Source organism: Quercus lobata, chromosome 12, assembly GCF_001633185.2.
Source record: "Quercus lobata isolate SW786 chromosome 12, ValleyOak3.0 Primary Assembly, whole genome shotgun sequence".
NCBI classification, from domain to species: Eukaryota; Viridiplantae; Streptophyta; class Magnoliopsida; order Fagales; family Fagaceae; genus Quercus; species Quercus lobata.
The window spans coordinates 10,564,646-10,585,760 of record NC_044915.1 but is presented as its reverse complement, the minus strand read 5'-3'; the positions used below and the strand labels follow the sequence as shown (position 1 = coordinate 10,585,760).

At 33.9% G+C, this 21,115-nt stretch overlaps 2 protein-coding genes across 4 annotated transcripts; one reads left to right on the top strand and one right to left on the bottom strand.

Annotated features, from left to right (window-relative positions):
* Positions 1-1,146: 1,146 nt before the first annotated feature.
* Positions 1,147-1,638, bottom strand: LOC115970220. Its single transcript, XM_031089881.1, has one exon. It carries the CDS (start codon positions 1,636-1,638, stop codon positions 1,147-1,149), a length of 492 nt encoding a protein of 163 aa, XP_030945741.1.
* Positions 1,639-12,533: 10,895 nt separating this feature from the next.
* Positions 12,534-16,909, top strand: LOC115969758 (nudix hydrolase 8-like). 3 transcript variants are annotated; one of them, XM_031089369.1, is made up of 10 exons: positions 12,534-12,718; positions 12,884-12,977; positions 13,122-13,396; positions 14,098-14,163; positions 14,367-14,504; positions 14,774-14,851; positions 14,990-15,040; positions 15,177-15,211; positions 15,643-15,751; positions 16,375-16,581. In XM_031089369.1, the coding sequence occupies exons 1-10, from the start codon at positions 12,707-12,709 to the stop codon at positions 16,579-16,581; spliced, it is 1,065 nt and encodes a 354-aa protein (XP_030945229.1). In that variant the 5' UTR covers positions 12,534-12,706. The 3 variants fall into 3 exon arrangements, with proteins under 3 accessions (XP_030945229.1, XP_030945228.1, XP_030945227.1); XM_031089368.1 differs by having other exon boundaries at positions 12,823-12,977; XM_031089367.1 differs by having other exon boundaries at positions 12,534-12,977; positions 16,375-16,909.
* The last annotated feature ends 4,206 nt before the right edge of the window (positions 16,910-21,115 follow it).

The following is a 21,115-nucleotide window of genomic DNA, read 5'->3' as shown; positions in this document are numbered from 1 at the left end:
CAGGCTATCATCTGCAAAAAGTAAATGGGTTAGTGAAGGGCACCTCCTACCAAGAGAGAAGCCATGAATGTCTCCTCTCGAGGATGCTTGAGAGATTAAGCCATGGAGACCTTCGATACATAGTAAGAACAAGAACAGGGAGAGGGGGTCTCTTTGCCTTATTCCCCTTGTAGGTCTAATGAGCCCCGTTGGTGCACCATTAATAAGGATGGAATACGATACAGTTGATATACAAAGCATCATAAGTGAAATCCATTGCTCATGAAACCCCAATTTCCTCATAATAGCTTCCAAAAAAGCCCACTCCACCCGATCATATGCCTTACTCATATCAAGCTTAAGAGCCATGTAACCCCCCCTTGTAGAATTATGATTTTGCATACTATGAAGGGACTCAAAAGCTACAAGGATATTGTCTGTAATCAACCGGTTTTTTGTAAAGGCACTTTGATTTTCAGTGATAATATGAGGAAGGATTTTTTTCAAACGGTTTGCCAAAACCTTGGAGAATATTTTATACAAAACATTGCATAGGCTTATGGGGCGAAATTCAGACACCAACTCAGGATTTTTGACCTTCGGGATTAAAGTGATAAAAGTGTGGTTTAAGTATTCCGGAAGGGAGGCAGAATTTAAAAAAGAAAGCACAGAATGAGTGATCTCCTTACCCATCAAATCCCAGTAGTACTGATAGAAAATGGGGGGCATTCCATCCGGACCTGGAGCTTTCAGAGGGGCCATTTGATGGAGAGCCATATGAACTTCACTCTCTGAGAATTCCTCCAAGAGCTGCCTATTCATATCATTAGACACAATGCACTGAATTGAATCCAAAACCACTTTGGGTTGGCAAGTATGGGGAGAGGAGAACAGGTTACTATAAAACTCTAGAATAGCCACAGCCACCTCACTTGGATCCGAGCACCACCTGCCTTGTGAATCCTTGATCCCATCAATCCAGTTCTTCCTCAACCTTTGGGATGCCCTCCGGTGAAAGTATTTAGAATTTTTATCTCCATGTACAGCCCAAAGAGATCTAGACCGCTGGAACCACATCCTTGTTTCCTTATCAAGGAGATCATTGACCTCGGTTTTGAGCATTTTGGCTCTAAAATTCACTCCCGTAGTAAGAGCTTCCAATTCTACTTAAGCCAACAGTTTTTGTTTATGCTTCAACTCTTTTTGGACATTACCAAAGCAATTGCGGCTCCACTTTGTTAAAGCTTTACCACAATTCTCAATTTTCCTGACAATGCCCGATGGATTATTGGTGTTGTTTCTGCACTTCCCCCATTCGGCCTTGACAGTATCTGTACACCCTTTCTCAGCCAGCCACATCTCTTCAAAACGGAATGGCTTCTCTGAATTAATCACCACCAGATTTTCGGGTAAGATCCACAGGGGTGAATGATCAGAGGTACTACAAGTCAGATGGTGCACCATAGAACCCCCAAATCGAACCAACCACTCGTTATTGGCCAAACACCTAGCCAATCTCTCTACAATTGTTCTCCCATCTCTAAAAAACTTCTTCCATGTGAACGGATGAACCTTGTAACCCATGTCCAAAAAACCACATTCATCAATTGTGTCTCTAAAAAGTTGCATTTGTGTGTGGCTTCTAGTACTCCCTCCCATCTTCTCCGATCCTCTCAAAATCTCATTAAAGTCCCCACTACACAGCCAAGGTAAGCCAAATTGCCTATTCAAATGTCTCAGTAACTCCCAAGACTCAATCTTCTATGGGTAATAGGCTCGCTATAAAATCCTGTAAACCGCCATGCATCTTCACTTCCCTTCCCTATGATACAATCAATATGGTTTTTTGATGAAGTTTCCACATTTAGCTTGATAGAATCCTTCCAATATAGCACGAGTCCCCCACCTCGATGAATCCGAGGGACCATAAACATGTGATCGAATTGTAACCTATGTTTTATTGATTTTAGCCTTTCTTCATCTGCCCATGTTTCAGCAATGAACATGACAGAGGGATCTTTTGCCTGGGAAATCTCACTAAGCTCTTTCTCTGTCACTAGGATCCCAAGCCCGCGACAGTTCTACACTAGTAGACTCATGGCTCCTGGCGGGGTTGCTTCACAGCCTCCACCAATACATTAGAAGTGTTCTGATCAACATGAATAACCTGCATGCGTTTATTTGGTACATCGTGTAGACCTGAAAATTCTGGACTTGATTTCCTCTTTGTTCCCCGTTCCACTTTAGTCTCTGTCTCATTAGGTTTAGGTAGGCGCATGAACCTTTTCCACGTTCTAAGGTTGGCAGGTTGTGACACTTCCCCATAAACGGCTTGGATCAAAGGCTCATTAATGGTAGAGTTATGTGCGGGATTGTCTATGTTAGAGTCAACTAGGGTTTTCTCCATTAACTTCGAAACCCTGCTAGTGGAGGCTGACCCTAATATCTTGGGCATTGAATTTGAGCCTCCGAGATTAATGCCAAGATTTACGTTGCTCAACGTACACTGCTCCTCAATGGATTTTGCTGAGTTGGATACATTAATTTCAGCATCAATCACGTTCGGTTTTGCTGGGATATCTGATTCATTACTCCCCGATTTATTCTCCACAGATTGCATTAAATCCGGAATGGAGTTGGCATGTTTAAGGCTTCCTTCCGTAATGGACTCCCCTCCTGAATTAATAGGTGACTCATGGCATGTAACGGTTTCAGCATTCATTACTCCACCTGTCCACTCCATTTCCATGTCTGGCGCTACATCCACTGGTCCCGCCACCACCGTTCTGCCTTGAGGACGCCTAACTCTTCCCTCAAAATACCCCGGAACATATATGACGTCTCTACCCGTTGTCTTGTACGGTGGTGCTCTTAGACTCGGACCAAATTGTTGCTGATCAGTGGTCAGCGTGCCCTTACTTTCAACCCAGAGTTCACAATCCCTATCGTCATGATCCACTCACCCACACCAGTAACACACCTTAGGCAATCGTTCATACTTAAAGTTTACCCAGCTCTTGCTTCCATTTGGTAGAGAGATGACCCTTCCTCTGCACAACGAAAGAGTGACATCCACCAGAACCCGAACTCTGAAAAAACTACCTCCATCGTCATCCATTGCTCCAATAGACTTCTGGACCTCGCCCATTGTATCACACAACTTCTCTGCCACCTTTCTCGTTAAAAACTACATGGGATATCATGGACTTGTACCCAAAAAGGAACTTTGTAAAAAGCTAACTCATTGACTGGAATATCGTTCGTGTACCTTTGCATTATAATCAAGTGTTTGTCAAAACTCCAAGGTTGGCTGTTCAGGATCTTATCAACATCTGCAAGGTTATCAAAGACAAACAGGATAGTGTTGTTTCCTTGATTACGAATTCTAAATCCATTGTTGAATCGCCATATCTGCTTGAAAGTTCTTGCTACCTCTTCCATCTGAAGAAAACGCGACGTTAAGAATTTAGCTGCAATTACAAATTCTCCCTTTCAATGATCCTCAGGTAGTGTGAAATCCTGTCTCTCCTTATCTGACAGTGACATGTCTTCCCAACGCCTGGTCAGTTGCTCCATTCTATACTGAGAGTAGGTTCACACGAAACAGAAGGAGAATATATGGAAACTATTTCCCAAACCCCTCGAAAAAAAAAACCCTACAAGCTCTAAGAGTATGTGTGATACTCCTAGAGGACAATGATACAACACACGAACAAACTCTCCTTCCAAGATGGGACAAAACTTCTACAGCCTAAGAGAAGTAGATAACTTACTTCCTTAGTGACAGAGAGACAAGTACAGCCTAAAAAGTTTACTTAAGTAAACTTAACTCAACTGATCCTAGTTAACTACACCACCTATTAAAAAAATAAATAATAAAATAAAAACTAAAAACCAAAGTATATACGTATGATGTGATTTCTCTCTGTCTCTCTCTCTCTGTCTCTGTAAAATGTAACCCAGAACCCAGCTCCAACCGATCACCCATAGCCTCCTATCTCTACCGCCGACCGGCCAACCCAAAGTAGTCTGGAAGCTTCATTTTCTGTCAGTGGTTCATCAAGTTCTACGGTAGTTAAGATCCTTGATTCTGATATAGTTCCTGCTCTGTCAGGGTACTAGCAAGGTTCTTCCAAAGAACATGACAGACTTGAAGATGATTTGAAATTGACAGGTGAAGCCCAAAATTTTGGGGAAGGAACAAGGGTTGAGAATGAGAGGGTACAGAAAGGAGTGGCTAAAGGGAGAAGTTGCTCTAGTACCTTTAGGAATGATGGAGGGGAAAAGGAACTTAAGCTTACTGGATTTGAGGTTGTGGGTCGGCGGTGGAGACAGTATAGGATTTGAGGTGGTGGATCAGCGGTGGAGACAGAGGGTTTGGGATGGCCGGCCAATGGTGGAGACAGGAGGGTTTGGGACCGGTGGGAGCTAGGTTTCTTCGTTGATTTTGGAGCTCCTCAGCAGCTTATCTCTAATAGTTGACCCAATGTCTGGGTTTCTTCGTTGAGAGAGAGCGAGAGAGATTATACGTTTTGGTTGTTTTGGTTTTTAGTTTTTATTTTTTTAATAGGTGATGTAGTTAACTAGGGTTAGTTGGGTTAAGTTTACTTAAGTAATCATGTGCAATGCACATGCTATTTTTTACACCTGTCATTTTATTAGAGCAGTTTGTAGCCTTAGGCTACAACTGGTTTTGTAACTAAACTTTGTCAAAAACGTATTTTCATAAACCCAGCGACCACAATTACTTCCATAAACTCAACCACCACCGACCACTATAAACCCAGCCACCATCAACCACCGCATAACCAAATAACTTGAAAAAATCATAATCAACAAACCCACCACCGATTCACCAATGAAACACACAAAAAACCCTTCATATAACCTTAAAAAAACCCACCCTAGCCACCAATCCACCACCCCCAATCGGCCACCATCAATGCTAGATTTGCTAGATCAGATCTGTGAAACACATGAATCACCCCAGCCATTGTTCCTCCAAAACCCAAGAATAAATATTATTTTACAATTAAAAAATGCTAAAAAAAATCCGAAGAGGGCAGTGGGATGGTTGAGGCGGCGACGGTGTGGGTGGGCGGCGGGTTGTAGATCTGTGATATGCAGTTTAAGATTCGGCCTTGGTTGGTCAAACGGGAAAGAGAGAGAAAGAGAGAGGAGGAAGAGAGACACTGAGATGAGGAAGACAGGGACGGTGGATGAAGTTTGCATGGTGAGCGGAGCTTGCATGGCAGTTCGATTCTTCTAGTGCACTCTCTCTCTCTCTCTCTCTCTCTCTCTCTCTCTTTGTGTGTGAGTCCAAAAAACCAATTGAAGGTGAATAGGATGTGTAAAATAATTTACGGGTCAAGGAGCCTTATTTTACGGTCAAATGACATTATTTTCAATTTGATCATATTTTACATGTGCACCCAAACATGCATTAGGGTGTAAAATAATTTCCCAAATTTATTTACACTCAAAACAAACACAGCCTTAAATGCATAAATGACTATCAAATCATGTACTCCCTTCGATTTTTAATAGTTTTAACTTTATCTTTTAGCTTTTTTATATTATTTTTAAAAAATTTTAAATATGAAACTTTCCAATGTTGGTTTTTAATAAGGATTTTTATTTAGATACTACTTAAAAAAATGTTCTTAGAAACCTATTTTTGAGTACAAGAGCAAAAAAAAAAAAAAAAAAAAAAACTTTCTATTCTATATTTACCTCTCACTTTTTCAAAAAAATAAAGAAAAATAAGTATAAGATTCATTTCCAAAAGTCATGTCTTCTCTAAACTCTAATACATAATAAATGATATTTTATAAATATTATCATATATTTACCTATATATATATATATATATATCTCTCTAAAAGTTGAAATGTAACATTTATTATTGTTATGCTCCTATTAAGCTATCTGCAGTTCAAGATTCGGCCTTGGTTGGTCAAAGGGAAAGAGAGAGGAGGAAGAGAGACACTGAGATGAGGAAGACAGGGATGGTGGACCAAGTTTGCATGGCAGTTCGATTCTTCTAGTGCACTCTCTCTCTCTCTCTCTCTCTCTCTCTCTCTCTCTCTCTCTCTCTCTCTCTCTCTCTCTCTCTCTCTCTCTCTCTCTCTCTCTCTCTCTCTCTCTCTCTCTCTCTCTCTCTCTGTGTGTGAGTCCAAAAAATCAATTGAAGGTAAATAGGATGTGTAAAATAATTTACAAGTCAAGGAGCCTTATTTTACGGTCAAATGAAATTATTTTCAATTTGACCATATTTTACATGTGCACCCAAACATGCATTAGGGTGTAAAATAATTTCCCAAATTTATTTACACTCGAAACAAATACAGCCTTAAATGCATAAATGACTATCAAATCATGTACTCCCTTCGATTTTTAATAGTTTTAACTTTATCTTTTAGCTTTTTTATATTATTTTTTAAAAATTTTAAATATGAAACTTTCCAATGTTGGTTTTTAATAAGGATTTTTATTTAGATACTACTTAAAAAAATGTTCCTAGAAACCTATTTTTGAGTACAACAGCAAAAAAAAAAAAAAAAAAAAAAAAAAAAAAAAAAAAAAAAAAAAAAAAAAAAAAAAACTTTCTATTCTATATTTACCTCTCACTTTTCCAAAAAAAAAAAAAGAAAAATAAGTATAAGATTCGTTTCCAAAAGTCATGTCTTCTCTAAACTCTAATACATAATAAATGACATTTTATAAATATTATCATATATTTACCGATCTATATATATATATATATATATCTCTAAAAACTGAAATGTAGCATTTATTATTATTATGCTTCTATTGAGCCACCTCATCACAACGTCATTAGCCACACAATTAGTCTTTTTCATATTTGTTTTTTACCTTTAATTTTTATACAATATTAAATATATAAATATATTGGTTTTACAAATTCATCTTAGGCAGTTTTAACTTTACATATTCATCTACTTTAATTTTGATATTATAATCTATATAATAAATCAATGGAAAATCAAACAAAAGTATTGTCTATATATATTCATCTTGGGTGGTTTTAATTTTACATATTATTTTGCCCCTTCATCTTCCCTTTTTTATGGCTCTTCTTATTCCCATCATCTTACTATAAATTTGTCACTTGCTCACATTCTATGCATATATTTGCCATACAAAAAAGGTTATTTCTCTCTCTCTCTCTCTCAAAATTTTTTTTTTTCATTTTTTGTTGGATTATTTTATTTTATTTTCCCTATATCTCTACCTTAGATTGATGAATATTTGCTTTTTAGAATTCTAGTTTTTAAAATCTTTCTATAAAAAAAATTCATTGCCCATGGGAGGATCTCCCACTAGAGGTTCGTTCCCTTATTGTCCAATTATTAACTAATTCATATGTGTTCCTTGATGCAAGTATTTTTTTTTTTTATCATTTTATTTACAACACTAAATACTTTTAATGAATGGTGTTTGATGTTGATCTGAATTGGGGAAAAAAATCATATTGTAATATGTCATATTTTGTGTTGTTGTTAGATTTTAGTTTATTTGGAAAAAAAAGAAAAAAGAAAAGAAAAAAGAGAGAGGATAATCTAGACAAGTTGATGAAGAACAATTAGTGTAGTTGAAGACAATAGTCTTTGTGTAGTTTCTTTTCACTGTTTGTAAATATTAAATTTTATATATTAGCGGCAAATTGTTATGTCTTTATTATATGATGTTCTTAGATGCTTAAGTAATTTTTTTAAGTGTTTACAAATATTTTATATTGTTTTTCATCTTCTTTATTTCATTAGTGTGTTTTTTGAGATTTTTAAGAAAACAAATTCTATTTTATGTTTAAAATTATTTATTTATCTATTCATTTTTCATATGTTGGATTAGATGTTAAATTAGATTATGACAATATTAACACAATACTTAAAAAAAAAAAAAATACTTCTCTACTTTTTCACCTTTGGAATTGTACCCTTGGTTTTTTTGTTTTTAAGGAAAAAGAGTTGCAATCTTTTATTTTTTTTTGAATTGTAGTTTTGTTGAGTTTTATTAATTTTTTTAGATAAGTTTCTCGGTGTTTTTGAGTGTATGGTCGAAAATTTCTAGTTTGAGAAAGTTTGTTTAAAACTAAAATAAAAATTTCAGATTTTATATAATTTTTAATGATACACAAAACATTATAAATAAATTTTATTAAAAAATTAATATTTTTGCTAACTTACCTTTTGAATTCTTGAAAAAAATTATATTGTTTTGATTTGGTATGAAAAAAATAATATATATTATAGGGACAAAGTTTGGAGCCCAAGCCCGAATTGTATGGAATCCTGGTCCAAAAAGCCTAATACAATGAATTTTGTAGAGTATGGGTCAAAGAATTAGATTTAGATGAGTTGAGCAACGGCTTGCATGAGATTAAGAAACAATCAGACAAGAATAAAAGCTATTATGATCTAAGGGCCTTCTGTCCAAGGAGACTAGAATTTTGCTTATGAATACAGATCACCACATTAGGGTTCTTTTATATGTTACAATATTATCTTTTTCTTTTTTTGCTGCCCTTTCTCATGGGGGCTTTTCTACATTATATAGGCTCTTCCTGATCATTTGAACCTTACACTTGTTGATCACCTGGACTCCCACTTGAGCACCCATCCAATCAGACATCTCTTTCAATCCTTTGTGAGTTGCGGCAGTCAAGACAACACTGTTAAGGGGTCTTCTCTACATTAATGTGATCACAAAAGTAGCTGCAGTACATTTAATGTGGTGGTGACAACTTTTCCTTAGATATTTTGAGTTTTCTTTTCTTTCACGTGTTCAAGAGGCGTACTTCAACTGCTTGAATATACACTTGGCCTGGGTTTGTTGTGTTCGAGGAGAAATTCCTTCTCGGACTTTCTTCTCTGTCTCCCAATGATGAGGCTTGTAAAGTAGATCACCTAAGTCATGTTTATCTCCTCGGACTTGTTTGTATCCTTGGATAAGGCCCAAGGCCCAAGGCCCAATACATTATTTTGAGCTATAGTCCTTACATATATATATATATATATATATATATATATATATTACATTTGTGATTGTCCCTATAATAAATTAAAATATGATTATAAATTACATTACTATTTATTAAATTAGTTCAAAATGGGTTTTCAAAAAAAAAAAGTTCAAAATGAAATAATAAATAAACTTAATGAGATCACACGCAATGCGTGGGGTCTGCGACTTGTTCATTAATAATTGTGTCATTCTAAATGTTTCAAATTTTAAATGATATAGAGAGTAGAGTGTATAATTTAGCTGGGTGTGGGGGGGGGGGGAATTTCTTTGTTTATTTCTTTAAAGAAGTAAAATGTGTGTATCTTCAAAAAAAAAAAAAAAAAAAAGTAAAACATGTGTAGACTATTTAATTGTTTTGCTAGAAGCTAGAATTATTGCACCAAACAACACATATGAAATTCTATATATATCTAAAAGCTAAAACGTAGCATTTATTGTTGCTACACTTCTGTTGAGTCACCTCATCACAACGTCATTAGCCACATAATTAGTCTTTTTCATATTTGTTTTTTACCTTTAATTTTTTTACAATATTAAATATATAAATATATTGGCTTTACAAATTCATCTTAGCGGTTTTAACTTTACATATTCATCTACTTTAATTTTGATATTATAATCTATATAATAAATCAATGGAAAATCAAAAAAAAGTATTGTTTGTATGTATTCATCTTGGACGGTTTTAACTTTATATATTATTTTGCCCCTTCATCTTCCTTTTTTTTGGCTCTTCTTATTCCCATCATCTTACTATAAATTTGCCACTCACACACATACTATGCATATATTTCCCATACAAAGAAGGTTATTTCTCTCTCTCTCTCTCTCTCTCTCAAATTTTTTTTTGTTGGATTTTTTTTCCCTGTATCTCTACCTTAGATTGATGAATATTTGTTTTTTAGAATTATAGTTTTTAAAATTTTTCTATAAAAAAATAGTCACTGCCCACAGGAGGATCTCCCACTAGAGGTTCGTTCCCTTATTGTCCTATTATTAACTAATTCATATGTGTTCCTTGATGCAAGTATTTTTTTTATTTACAACGCTAAATACTTTTAATGAATGGTGTTTGATGTTGATCTAAATTGGGGAAAAATCATATTTTAATATGTTATATTTTGTGTTGTTGTTAGATTTTAGTTTATTTGGAAAAAAAAAGGATAATCTAGACAAGTTGATGAAGAACAGTTAGTGTAGTTGACGACAATTGTCTTTGTGTAGTTTCTTTTCACTGTTTGTAAATATTAAGTTTAATATATTAGCAATAAGTTGTTATGTCTTTATTATATGATGTTCTTAGATGCTTAAGTAATTGTTTTAAGCGTTTATTAATATTTTATATTGTTTGTCATCTTCTTTATTTCATTAGTGTGTTCTTTGAGATTTTTAAGAAAACAAATTCTATTTTGTGTTTAAAATTATTTATTTATCTATTCATTTTTCATATGTTGGATTAGATGTTAGATTAGATTATGACAATATTAACACAATACTTCTTTTTTCAAAAAAAAAAACTTCTCTACTTTTTGCCCTTTGGAATTGTACTCTTGTTTTTTTTTTTTTTTTTGGGAAAAAAAGTTGCAATCTTTTATTTTTATTTTTATTTTTTTAATTGTAGTTTTGTTGAGTTTTATTAATTTTTTAGATAAGTTTCTCGGTGTTTTTGATTGTATGGTAGAAAATTTCTGGTTTGAGAAAGTTTGTTTAAAACTAAAAGAAAATTTTCAGATTTTATTTTTATTTTTATTTTTTTAATTGTAGTTTTGTTGAGTTTTATTAATTTTTTAGATAAGTTTCTCGGTGTTTTTGATTGTATGGTAGAAAATTTCTGGTTTGAGAAAGTTTGTTTAAAACTAAAAGAAAATTTTCAGATTTTATATAATTTTTAATGATACACAAAATATTATAAATAACTTTTATTCAAAAATTAATATTTTTGCTAACTTACCTTTTGAATTCTTGAAAAAGTTATATTGTTTTGATTTGGTACGACAAATTGTCCCTATAATGAATTAAAATATGATTATAAATTACATTACTATTTATTAAATTAGTTCAAAATGAAATAATAAATAAATTTAATGAGATTACGTGCAACGCGTGGGTTCCGTGACTTGTTCATTAATAATTGTGTCATTCTCAATGTTTCAAATGTTAAATGATATAGAAACTAGAGTGTATAATTTAGCTGGGTTGGGGGGGGGGGGTGTGAGGAGGGAGAATTTCTTTGTTTATTTCTTTAAAGAAGTAAAACGTGTGTATCTTAAAAAAGAAAAAAGAAAAAAAAAGTAAAACGTGTGTAGACTATTTAATTGTTTTGCTAGAAGCTAAAATTATTGCACCAAACGGCACATATGAAATGAAGGTAATTTTCAAAGATACAGTCAGATACAGATATAGTGGGTCTGTTTGGATAGAACTTATTTTGCTGAAACTGAAAACTTAAAACTTAAAACACTGTAGCAAAATAATTTTTAAATATGTGAATAGTACCGTGAGACCCATTTTTAATGAAAAAGTTGATAAAAAGTGAAATTTGTGGGTCCGTGAACAGTGCACGAATGCACTGTTCACAGAAAAAAGTCAACAAATGCGGCTAAAAAAAAAAAAAAAAAAAAACTGAAACGCAGGAAACGCAAAACGTAAATGCAAAAGCTCAATACAAACACACACTAATGTGGGTCAAAAAAAAAGGGAACAAGGATGTGGGTCAAAAAAAAAAAAAAGGGGAACAAGGATGTAGCATTTCCCACTAACATATCCATAAGTGCAATTCATTTTCACTTAAAATTTTCCAATAGTGCAATTCAGCCAACTGCTTTTAAACAGTTTTTGCAAAAAAGAAAAAAAGAAAAAAGAAGAAGCATATTTAACTATTTAAGTTGGAGAATTCTACTCCAAATGATTCTCTAAAAAAAAAATAAAAAAAAAAAAGTTAAATCCACATTGCTAAGAGTTTTATAACTCAATTATTTGACATTTTTTGATTTTTTTAAGAGTTCAAATATTCTCATAATTATCGAAAGAAATTTTGAGTCCAATCAAAATGCCACTATTGTAAAGGTGACATTATTCCTTACCATATCAAGAATTTTTAATCAATGCTTTCTGACTAGACCTTTCATTGTTTTTATTTTTTTATTTTTATATATTTTTAAAATTTTTAAATTTTTTTTAAAGCTCTTTAATCTTGCCAGTGATATGTGATCCGCTTTGTGCAATCTGGTTTCTGCAATGCCCACAAAAACACACTCCACACTCTTTGACAGCGCGTGGGACCTTTTTCACTTTATTACCATAAATTTTTTTTTTAAAGTTATTAATTCCCTCGTTTTTTTCATTTTAGCTGTAATTGTTTTTGACCTATTGTTGAACACCAGATTCTCAAAAAAATAAAAATAAAAGTAAGACTTGTTGAACACACACCACGCGTTTCACACCACAAATTTAGCTATACATATAGTCCCACCAAATTAATTTTAGATATTTGGATAAGATATGCCCCTAATTATCAACTTTATCAGTGTGTCTCTACCTGAGTTTGTGCTAAGTGCTAACTTAGCTCATTACGTTTGTTTCTGTCTCCCATTACATTTCCAAGTCTTTCACTTTCATCATGCAAGCTCGAATGACGATGAATTCCATGTTCTTTTCTTGTTCTTGAGCGATACGTGTTATGGGAATCTTGGTAAAAATATAAAAGTAAAATTGTTCTTGTATAGTTTAGTCTAAGTCTCTTTAAGCTACTGTTATATATATTTATTTAAAGACTTTGATTTCATTGGATTATAGAGTTGTCTCCCGTGTGATGGAGATGAAATTGTTTGAATCCAAATCAGTGTCTGTGTCTCAGATAGTCCATCTGGGAAGAACATACTCGAGCCCCTTTTTGAATTTCAAGAATATAATTGGTGTTAAGTTCTCTCCACAAATCTGTGCTTGCAAAGGTAATTCTTTCACTTAACTAAGCACAAAATGTTCCAACTTTTGACATTTGTCTTAGACTTATCTTAGCGTATGAACTTAGATTTTTGACTACATGAGTGTGCAGATTCTTATTTTCATTTTTTTGTTCTCAATCTTGGGTTCAGGAATAGTTCTGAAAGTTACCTGTGCAAGTACTTCAGATAACACATATCTGCCAGAAAACGCCATTGGTTCGATTGGTCAAGGAAAACTTTCATTGTCCTATCGAATCAATGGAACAAATGGGACAAGCTCAAGACTGTATTGTAGTGATAACAGAGTACTTCATGCATTTGATGACGACTATGGGGGAGTTATAGTTGATCCAGAAAGATTACCAGCTAACCCAAATGCCTTTGTTTCTGTACTTCATGCTTCTCTTTCTCATTGGAAAAAGACGGTAATTTCTGAGTCTCTAAAATAACTATCACAAATTAAATATTACTAATCTTTTGCTATGTCATTGACCATTACAATTTACAAGTTTTAGGCATAACGAGTGCCTTTGAAAGAGACCAGATGCATCTGATTTCTTTTTCTTTTTGTTTTTTGTTTTTGTCATGGAATATTTTTTCTCTTCTTTACAACAATGAGTAAATAATGATGATAATATAAAAACGACTTGTTCATTCTTTTTCTTTTCTAGAACTGCAAGCATTAGGCACAACTTGGTAGATTAAATTATGATCTTACAAATGTTGATTATTTGCTGAAGGTTTCTTATACCCTTTTTGTTTTAAAGGCTGAATTATACAATTACAATATATAGCCATCCCCTTGCAGCCTTGCTGCACCCATTGTGTGCTCATTGAAATTTGGAATGAAATTCAGTATGATGGGTTTTTCAGACTTGACTAGACTTTGATCATACAATCCAAGATTTTACTTTCATGTTTACATAGTGGGACTAATCAATTTTCATAAACTGTCTGTGTAAGTAAAAACATGATAGTAACACTTCCAAGTATTTTTGTCACTTATTTACTTTTACTTCAATGGATTTGTCAGCCTTCAATCAATACTTGGCTCAAGAGGAATTTATGCTGTATGTAAAGCATCTTGAAGTTTTGAGACACATAATCTGAGGTCATTTTACTGCAGGGGAAGAAGGGAGTTTGGCTTAAGTTGCCAGTGGAACGATCTGAGCTTGTTCCAATTGCTGTAAAGGTAACTTCTGGACCAAAATTTTCCAGTATTTGACTCTTAATGTAAAAGTGAACTTGGATTTAATTTCAGCTTCAGCCATCTAGATTGCATACAGGTTCAGGATAACATAATAAAATGATTTTTGAAAACCTTTCCATTTTTGTAGTAAATGATTTACTTACTGAAACGCCATTGAGTCTCTGAGGCATGTCAACTGGTTACAGGAAGGTTTCCAATACCACCATGCAGAGCGAGGATATTTGATGTTAACATACTGGATACCTGAAGGACCATGCATGCTTCCTGATAATGCATCACATCAAGTAGGGGTTGGAGGATTTGTTGTTAATGAAAAAAATGAGGTATTGTTGTTTGTGTTGATAATGTGACAAAAATGAATCTTCAAAATGAGTTACCTGTACATATGGTATTCCACTGTAGTCTTAATGAGGTACCTTGGTTCTGTATCTCACAGAACAAAGAAGTTCAAATAGCAATATGAGTGAATCCTTTAGTAAATTAGTAATCACTACACATGCTGTAGAGTTAATATCCTATGATAATATTGTACATGCATCAGAAAGAGATTCAATTTCAATCTAATATAAAGGAACCTCATGAAAATTTACAGGTTCTCGTAGTTCAAGAAAAACACTGTGCTGCAGCATCTGTTGGCCTTTGGAAAATTCCAACTGGTTTTGTTCTTGAGGTGGAGTACTTCTGTTTAAGTTGTACCTTGACTGCAAGTTTGTTTGGATGATCCTACTTAAAACAGAAAAATAATGTAAAACTCAATAGTTTCAATTTGTTTCTTTTTTATTCTTACCAATTGTTTTATTTGTATCAGTCAGAGGAGATATTTTCAGGAGCTATTAGAGAAGTCAAGGAGGAAACGGGGGTAAGAATGTAGTAGTTGATATTGTCTCTAAGCCTCTTTTTACCCGGACATCAATAAATTACTCTTGTTAGTTCAATTAGCATAAATGACCAGTTGAATTCTCCAATTGACATTAGTTGATTCTTATATATTGCAGATTGATACTGAGTTTGTTGAAGTTATAGCATTCAGGTAATAACAGTATGTTATTCTCATAGACAAAGGCATTTAATGAAAGGGGAGAAAAGTATCTGGGGCATATGAAAATGGTTGGATTTGTATAGCTTTAAAAAAATGTTGAAATGTTTTTAAAAACATATTATAACTATTATTATGTGGTTTAAAAAAAGGAAGTGCAATTATTGCATGTTTACTTTCACTTTGTAACAAAGAGAAAATCACTTGTTACAGGCAAGAATCTAATAATAATTAAAGTTACCAATTTTAGGCTGTATGGTTAAGTTCATTAACTGTCTGTATAGCCGGCTTAACTGCATTGCATAGATTCTGGTGTGGAGCACCATTGACCAGTGCAATTGGACACTGTTCATACTTTATACTTTTCTAAATACTTTATTCCCTGCACTAACAGTATCTAATTTTCTCTGCAACTGCAATTCCAGGCATGCTCACAATGTGGCTTTTGAAAAGTCAGATTTGTTCTTTATCTGCATGCTAAGACCCCTATCTACTCAGATCATAATCGATGATCTTGAAATTCAAGCAGCAAAGGTAAATGTCCTAACTTACAGTCACAGAACACTCAAGATTGCTTTACACTGTTTCATTAGCTTTCTTTACCCTTTGCAATACTTGCCTATCACCAATAGCCACTTTAAGGTGAAGATGTCTACAATCAGTTCTAATTTTTTTTTGGTTAATTGTCTACAATCAGTTCTATGACAATCCTTTCATACTCTTAAGTGTCAGAACAAAAAAGGCTTTGTTTGGAGCCACAAGAAAATAGGAAAAGGAAACTAAAGAAAATTAGGTGGGTGGAATGATTGTTGCAAGCATGCAGGCTGTGGAAATGAATCACAGTATTGGCTATGAAATAATTGCTTCATGCATCACCAACTCATTGTTGTCCTTAATCATTACACGGTTATAATGAACTGCTTTGATTAACTAGATGCTTTTTGTTAGAGTTATTTGACTCGTATGCATCCCTTTATCAATAAAATGCACCAATAACTTAATAAAAATATTTCACATACCCAACTAACTTGTTCAGTGGGATTTGGGGAAAATGAACTACAAATTACTTTACAAATGCATTAACCTAGGTTCTTCAAATTTTATGTGGCATCATATGTAGTTTCTGACTTCAGAATATTGTATGCTCCACCATGCAGTGGATGCCCCTAGTTGACTTTGTGGAGCAACCACTTATCCAAGAAGACTGCATGTTCAAGAAAATTATTGATATATGCATTGCTCGGCTAGGGGAGCATTATTGTGGCTTATCTGCTCATAAAATGGTCTCAAAATTTGATGGCAAGTTATCTTCCCTGTACTACAATGTTGTTCAAAATCAAGATTTCAACTGTGGTGCCAGTTAATTGAAGCCATTTAAGCAATACAATTTTTTTTTTTTTTTTTGGAGAATCATTTAAGCACTACTCTGCGTTGCCACACAATCCTCCCAGTTGTCATGCGGAAATGATAAGAGTCTCACACTTGAGTTTATTGATTGAGACCAAGTTCAGCTACAGGCTGAATGACCTTAGGAGTAATCCATTTTTATGGATATTACAGCTGATGTATATCATGTAAATACAACAATGATTTTTCTAATGTAAAATGTGTCAATTGTACATGAGTCATGAGTGACCATAACTTAATGCTAAATGTTTAATGTTGGACAAAGCCTGATCCAATTTATCATCCTCTTAGACGCTCATAAGGAATGCCTTTAGTAAATTGGAAAGGGCATAATTTATTTTATCATAAGACTGAAAAATGTGAGAATACACATAATGAACTAATCTTGTATAACTCCAAACACTAACGTGCCCTCATTGTGATGGTATAAAAATTTTGACCATAAGACCTGAAACTGAAAGGGCCTAATAGAACTTGGGACTCAGGAAGTAGCAATGAAAACTTTTGCTTGCCTAGCTTTCTGAAACTAGCTAAGAGGGCACAAGCTATTCTCAAATTTTGAATGCATCAATATGAGTTCAAACTGCCTGCTGATGGGTCAAAGCTGAAAAGAACAGAGGCCAGCTCAAATTGCCTGCTGTTAAACCTGAAGAATTCAGGCCGGCTGAGCTTCTTACCCACCATTCTCCAACTAATATTTTTATGTCAGAGGCAAAAGAACATAACGCCATGTGTGACATTATTAAAGACATCAACCCCTTTTTTTCTTAATATTATTTTATTTTCTTCCTTCTATTTTCTAAGTTATCCTTAATTCCTTATGCCATCAAGGGCATGGTCAGACAATTCATTCCAGTGGGTCATACTTTTTGTTATTATTGTTATTATTTTTGCTAGAAACAAAACATTGTTCTTTTATTTTGTTCCCTAGTTTGTTCTCCTGTCACATCCAATTGACTCAGGCCGAACATGAGCTGGTCACAGTTTCTCATTATTAGATTATGCAAATTCCTGCTAATGATTTTTTTTTTTTTTTTTTCCTTTCTTCAATACCAATTTGAAGCCGCAAACTAGTAGGTATAGTTTTAACCTGACAAAATCTTGAAGGGATTGCTAAAATTTCAATACAAGTTTGTGGTTCCCAATCTTCAGTTTCTAGCAAAACATTGACAGCTCACACCATGTTTTCTGCTACATTAATTGTAAGTTTAGTTATATAGTAGGTAAAAAATTGGCCGACACTTGTGAAGTCAAAACTACTTATTAATCATGAACAATGACAAAGATTCACAGAGCTTTCAAAGAAGATTAATATTTGAGTTGACGAATGTACCATGAATGAAAGTAACTGCAATGGTATTTTTTTTCTTAATCGTGAATATCCTGCTATAAAGTTATTATAGAGTATGCTACATTCTGTCCTAGAGCGGGACCTGCTAAAATCCGGAATGTCAGCCATATGTACCTTGTATTATTGTCAGCAATAGTATTCTTACGGGCCTTTTTTATATATGAAAGTTCCGAATTGCCACTCCCACCAACTTCTCACTCATCCTATCTCCAAAAAATAAAAAAATGATCGGTGTGGATCACTTGTGACAAAACAATCCAAGATTTTATGTTTCTTAAACTACTCATAACTTTTTATCTAACTTATACCAAATCCAAATCCAAATCCTCAAAAAAGAAATTGATATAATTATATCTGAAATGTTACATTTATGGTTTCTTCATTTAAAAGAAAAAAGAAACCTAAAACACAAAATTGGTCTATTTGGATTAGAAAATTAAGCAGCTTATAAATTTAAATAAAGAAAGGAAAAAAAAAAAAAAAAAACCCTTAAGTATGTTGAGTATCAAACTCATGATCATGATTTGCAAGGAAGTGTCAAGGATGTGGAGCAAGTGTTTATAGTCACTAACAAGTTAGCATTAGTTAAATGAAGAAACCATAAATCATGATCATGATCATGGGGCAGTTTTTTTTTTTTGGAGAACAGACTTATGGGCATTAAAAAAAAAATCTAACAACATCTATTTGGTATCCTATCATTTTTGGTAACTTATTTTATAAATTTGAAGTAAAAAAATAAAAGTTAGTTTATTTCCAAAAAAAAAAAAGAAAAAAAGAAGAAGCTAGTTTTGGAGATTTTTGTACAATTTTTAAAAACCTCAAATTTTTTATTATAAATTAAAGTACAATGTGGTGGGAATGAACAAGGATTAAAGTACAATGTGGTGGGAATGAACAAGGAAAGAATTGGATGTATTGTGGACTAAAACATCTGTTATGAGGAAGGTACTGCTATTTTGTTAGGAAGATCGTTTCTCTTACATTGTTGTAGAATGTGCGTTTAGTGAAATAGTGGATCTCTTAAACTTAGACGGCCCTTTAGAGGTTGCTTGAGCACTTGAAGATATTAATTTGATTTGCAAGATTTTTTTTTTTTTTTTTATGTATCATTTGTTAGAGCATTCACATTAAAGCTCTTAAATGCTAAAAATGCTATTTTTGAGCATTTTTGGGATAAAAACACCTCTACATTAAAGCTGCTAAATCTTAAAATTTGTAAGATTCAACTACAGTACAATCTCATATTTGAGATCGCACTATAGTTGGATTGTAAAAGAAATTTTTTTTTTATTCACCTCAATGACTCTCTCTCTCTCTTCTATCTTTCTGTTTCCTCTCTCACTTCTTTCTTCTCTCTTCTCTCTCTGTAGTTCGCTGATGTGGTTTGCCGATGAGTGTGCTCCGCTGATGATTGTGCTTCGGTGATTGTGGGCTGCTGATGGCTGTGGTCTGATGATTGTGGTCATGGATCGTGGGTCCGATGGTTGTGGTCTGGTGGCGGTGATGGAGGTTTGTTCTTTTTCTTTTTTTCTTTTTTTTTCTCTCTCTCTCTCTCCTTTTTTTTTTTTTTTTTTTTTTTTTTTCTACGTGGTTCTTCTTGGGTCCATTTGGGTTCCAATCATGCAAGGCCGACACAAAACGACATGCTATCAAATTTTTGATTTGATTTTAGGTCTTGATTTGGTTTTGGGATTTTAGGTCTTAATTTGGTTGGGGTGGGTCTTGATTTGACTTACAGTGTGAAGGAGGACGTCAAGCCGCACTGTGGAAGAAGATGATGACGAGAAGGGAAGTGGTGTCTGTGTCTTATGGGTTTTGGTTTGGCGTGATGGGTCTGCTGGTGGGTTTGCTGGTGGCGGCGATGGTGGAGGTTTTTTTTTTTTTTTGCTATGGTTTGTGGTGGTGAGTGGATGTGGTGGTTGTGGGTGGATGTGGAGGTTTCCTTTTGTTGTGATTTGTTTTTTCTTTTTTTGTTAGTGGTGGTTGTGGTATGGGTGGTGGGTTTTGTGGTGACTGTTGGTAGTGTGGTGCTGACGGTGCTAAGAATATTTGGGTTGAGAAAGAGAGACAGAGGGTTGAGATCGGGGTGGGTGGGTGGTGGGTTTTGTGGTGGCTATTGTGGCTGTTGGTATTGGGGTGAGGTTGGGCTACGGTGGTGGCTGGTAGTGGCTAGCCTTGGGTGTAAGTTGTGCTGTGGGTTGAGAAAGGTGGAGAGATAGGGGGAGAGAGAGACAGAGGGAGAGTGAGAAATAATTTAAAAAAATGAATAAAAATATTAAAGAAAGAATATTTAAATGAAGTTGTAAAAAAAATAGAATGTTTGATGTTTGGTATATTGTAAAATGAGGTGTTAAAATTGCAAAAGTAGTATTTTGAGATTGTAAATGCTAAAATTTTTACAATTGTTGATGAGAATGCTCTAAGTGTGCCTTTGTGAATGTGATGTAATAGAGCTACTCTAGCTCTAGTTAGTGCTGCAAAGAGGAATGAAGAATGGCATTTTTTCTCTTTCCTATTGTAAACCTTATTTTGAATAAACAAAATCTACTACCATTTTCATTTCAAATAATAATAATCATAATAAATAAATATAATCAGATTTTACCAAATAAGTAAATAAACATTTAGTAGAAAACTGCATCCAAATTCATTAGTTAAAGGCCTCTTGACTTAGAGGCACTTTGATTCTCCTTAAGGTGAGCTTGATTCAACTTCTCTTATGGGATGAGCTTAACTTCTCATAACACACCAAAAAATGCTATAAAAAAACCCTAATAACATGTAAATGAATAAGGAAAGAATTGGATATATATACCGTGGAGTTCGAAATCTATCATGAGGAAAGCACTACTGTTTTGTTAAGTAGTTTCTTTAAAATTGTTGTTTATCAAAAAAAAAAAAAAAAATAGTTTCTTTAAAATTGTTGTGGAGTGCATGTTTGCTGAATTGATAGATCTCCTAAACTTGGACATTATCTACCCTCTGGAGTTTGTATGGATACTTGATGATATTAATTTGATTTATGAGAGTTTTTATTTTATTTTCTTTGGTAGTGTGCCTTTGCGATTTAATAGAGCTGCTCTAACTCTTATTAGTGTTGTATAAGAGAGTGACGATGTCATTATTTGTTGCCTTTA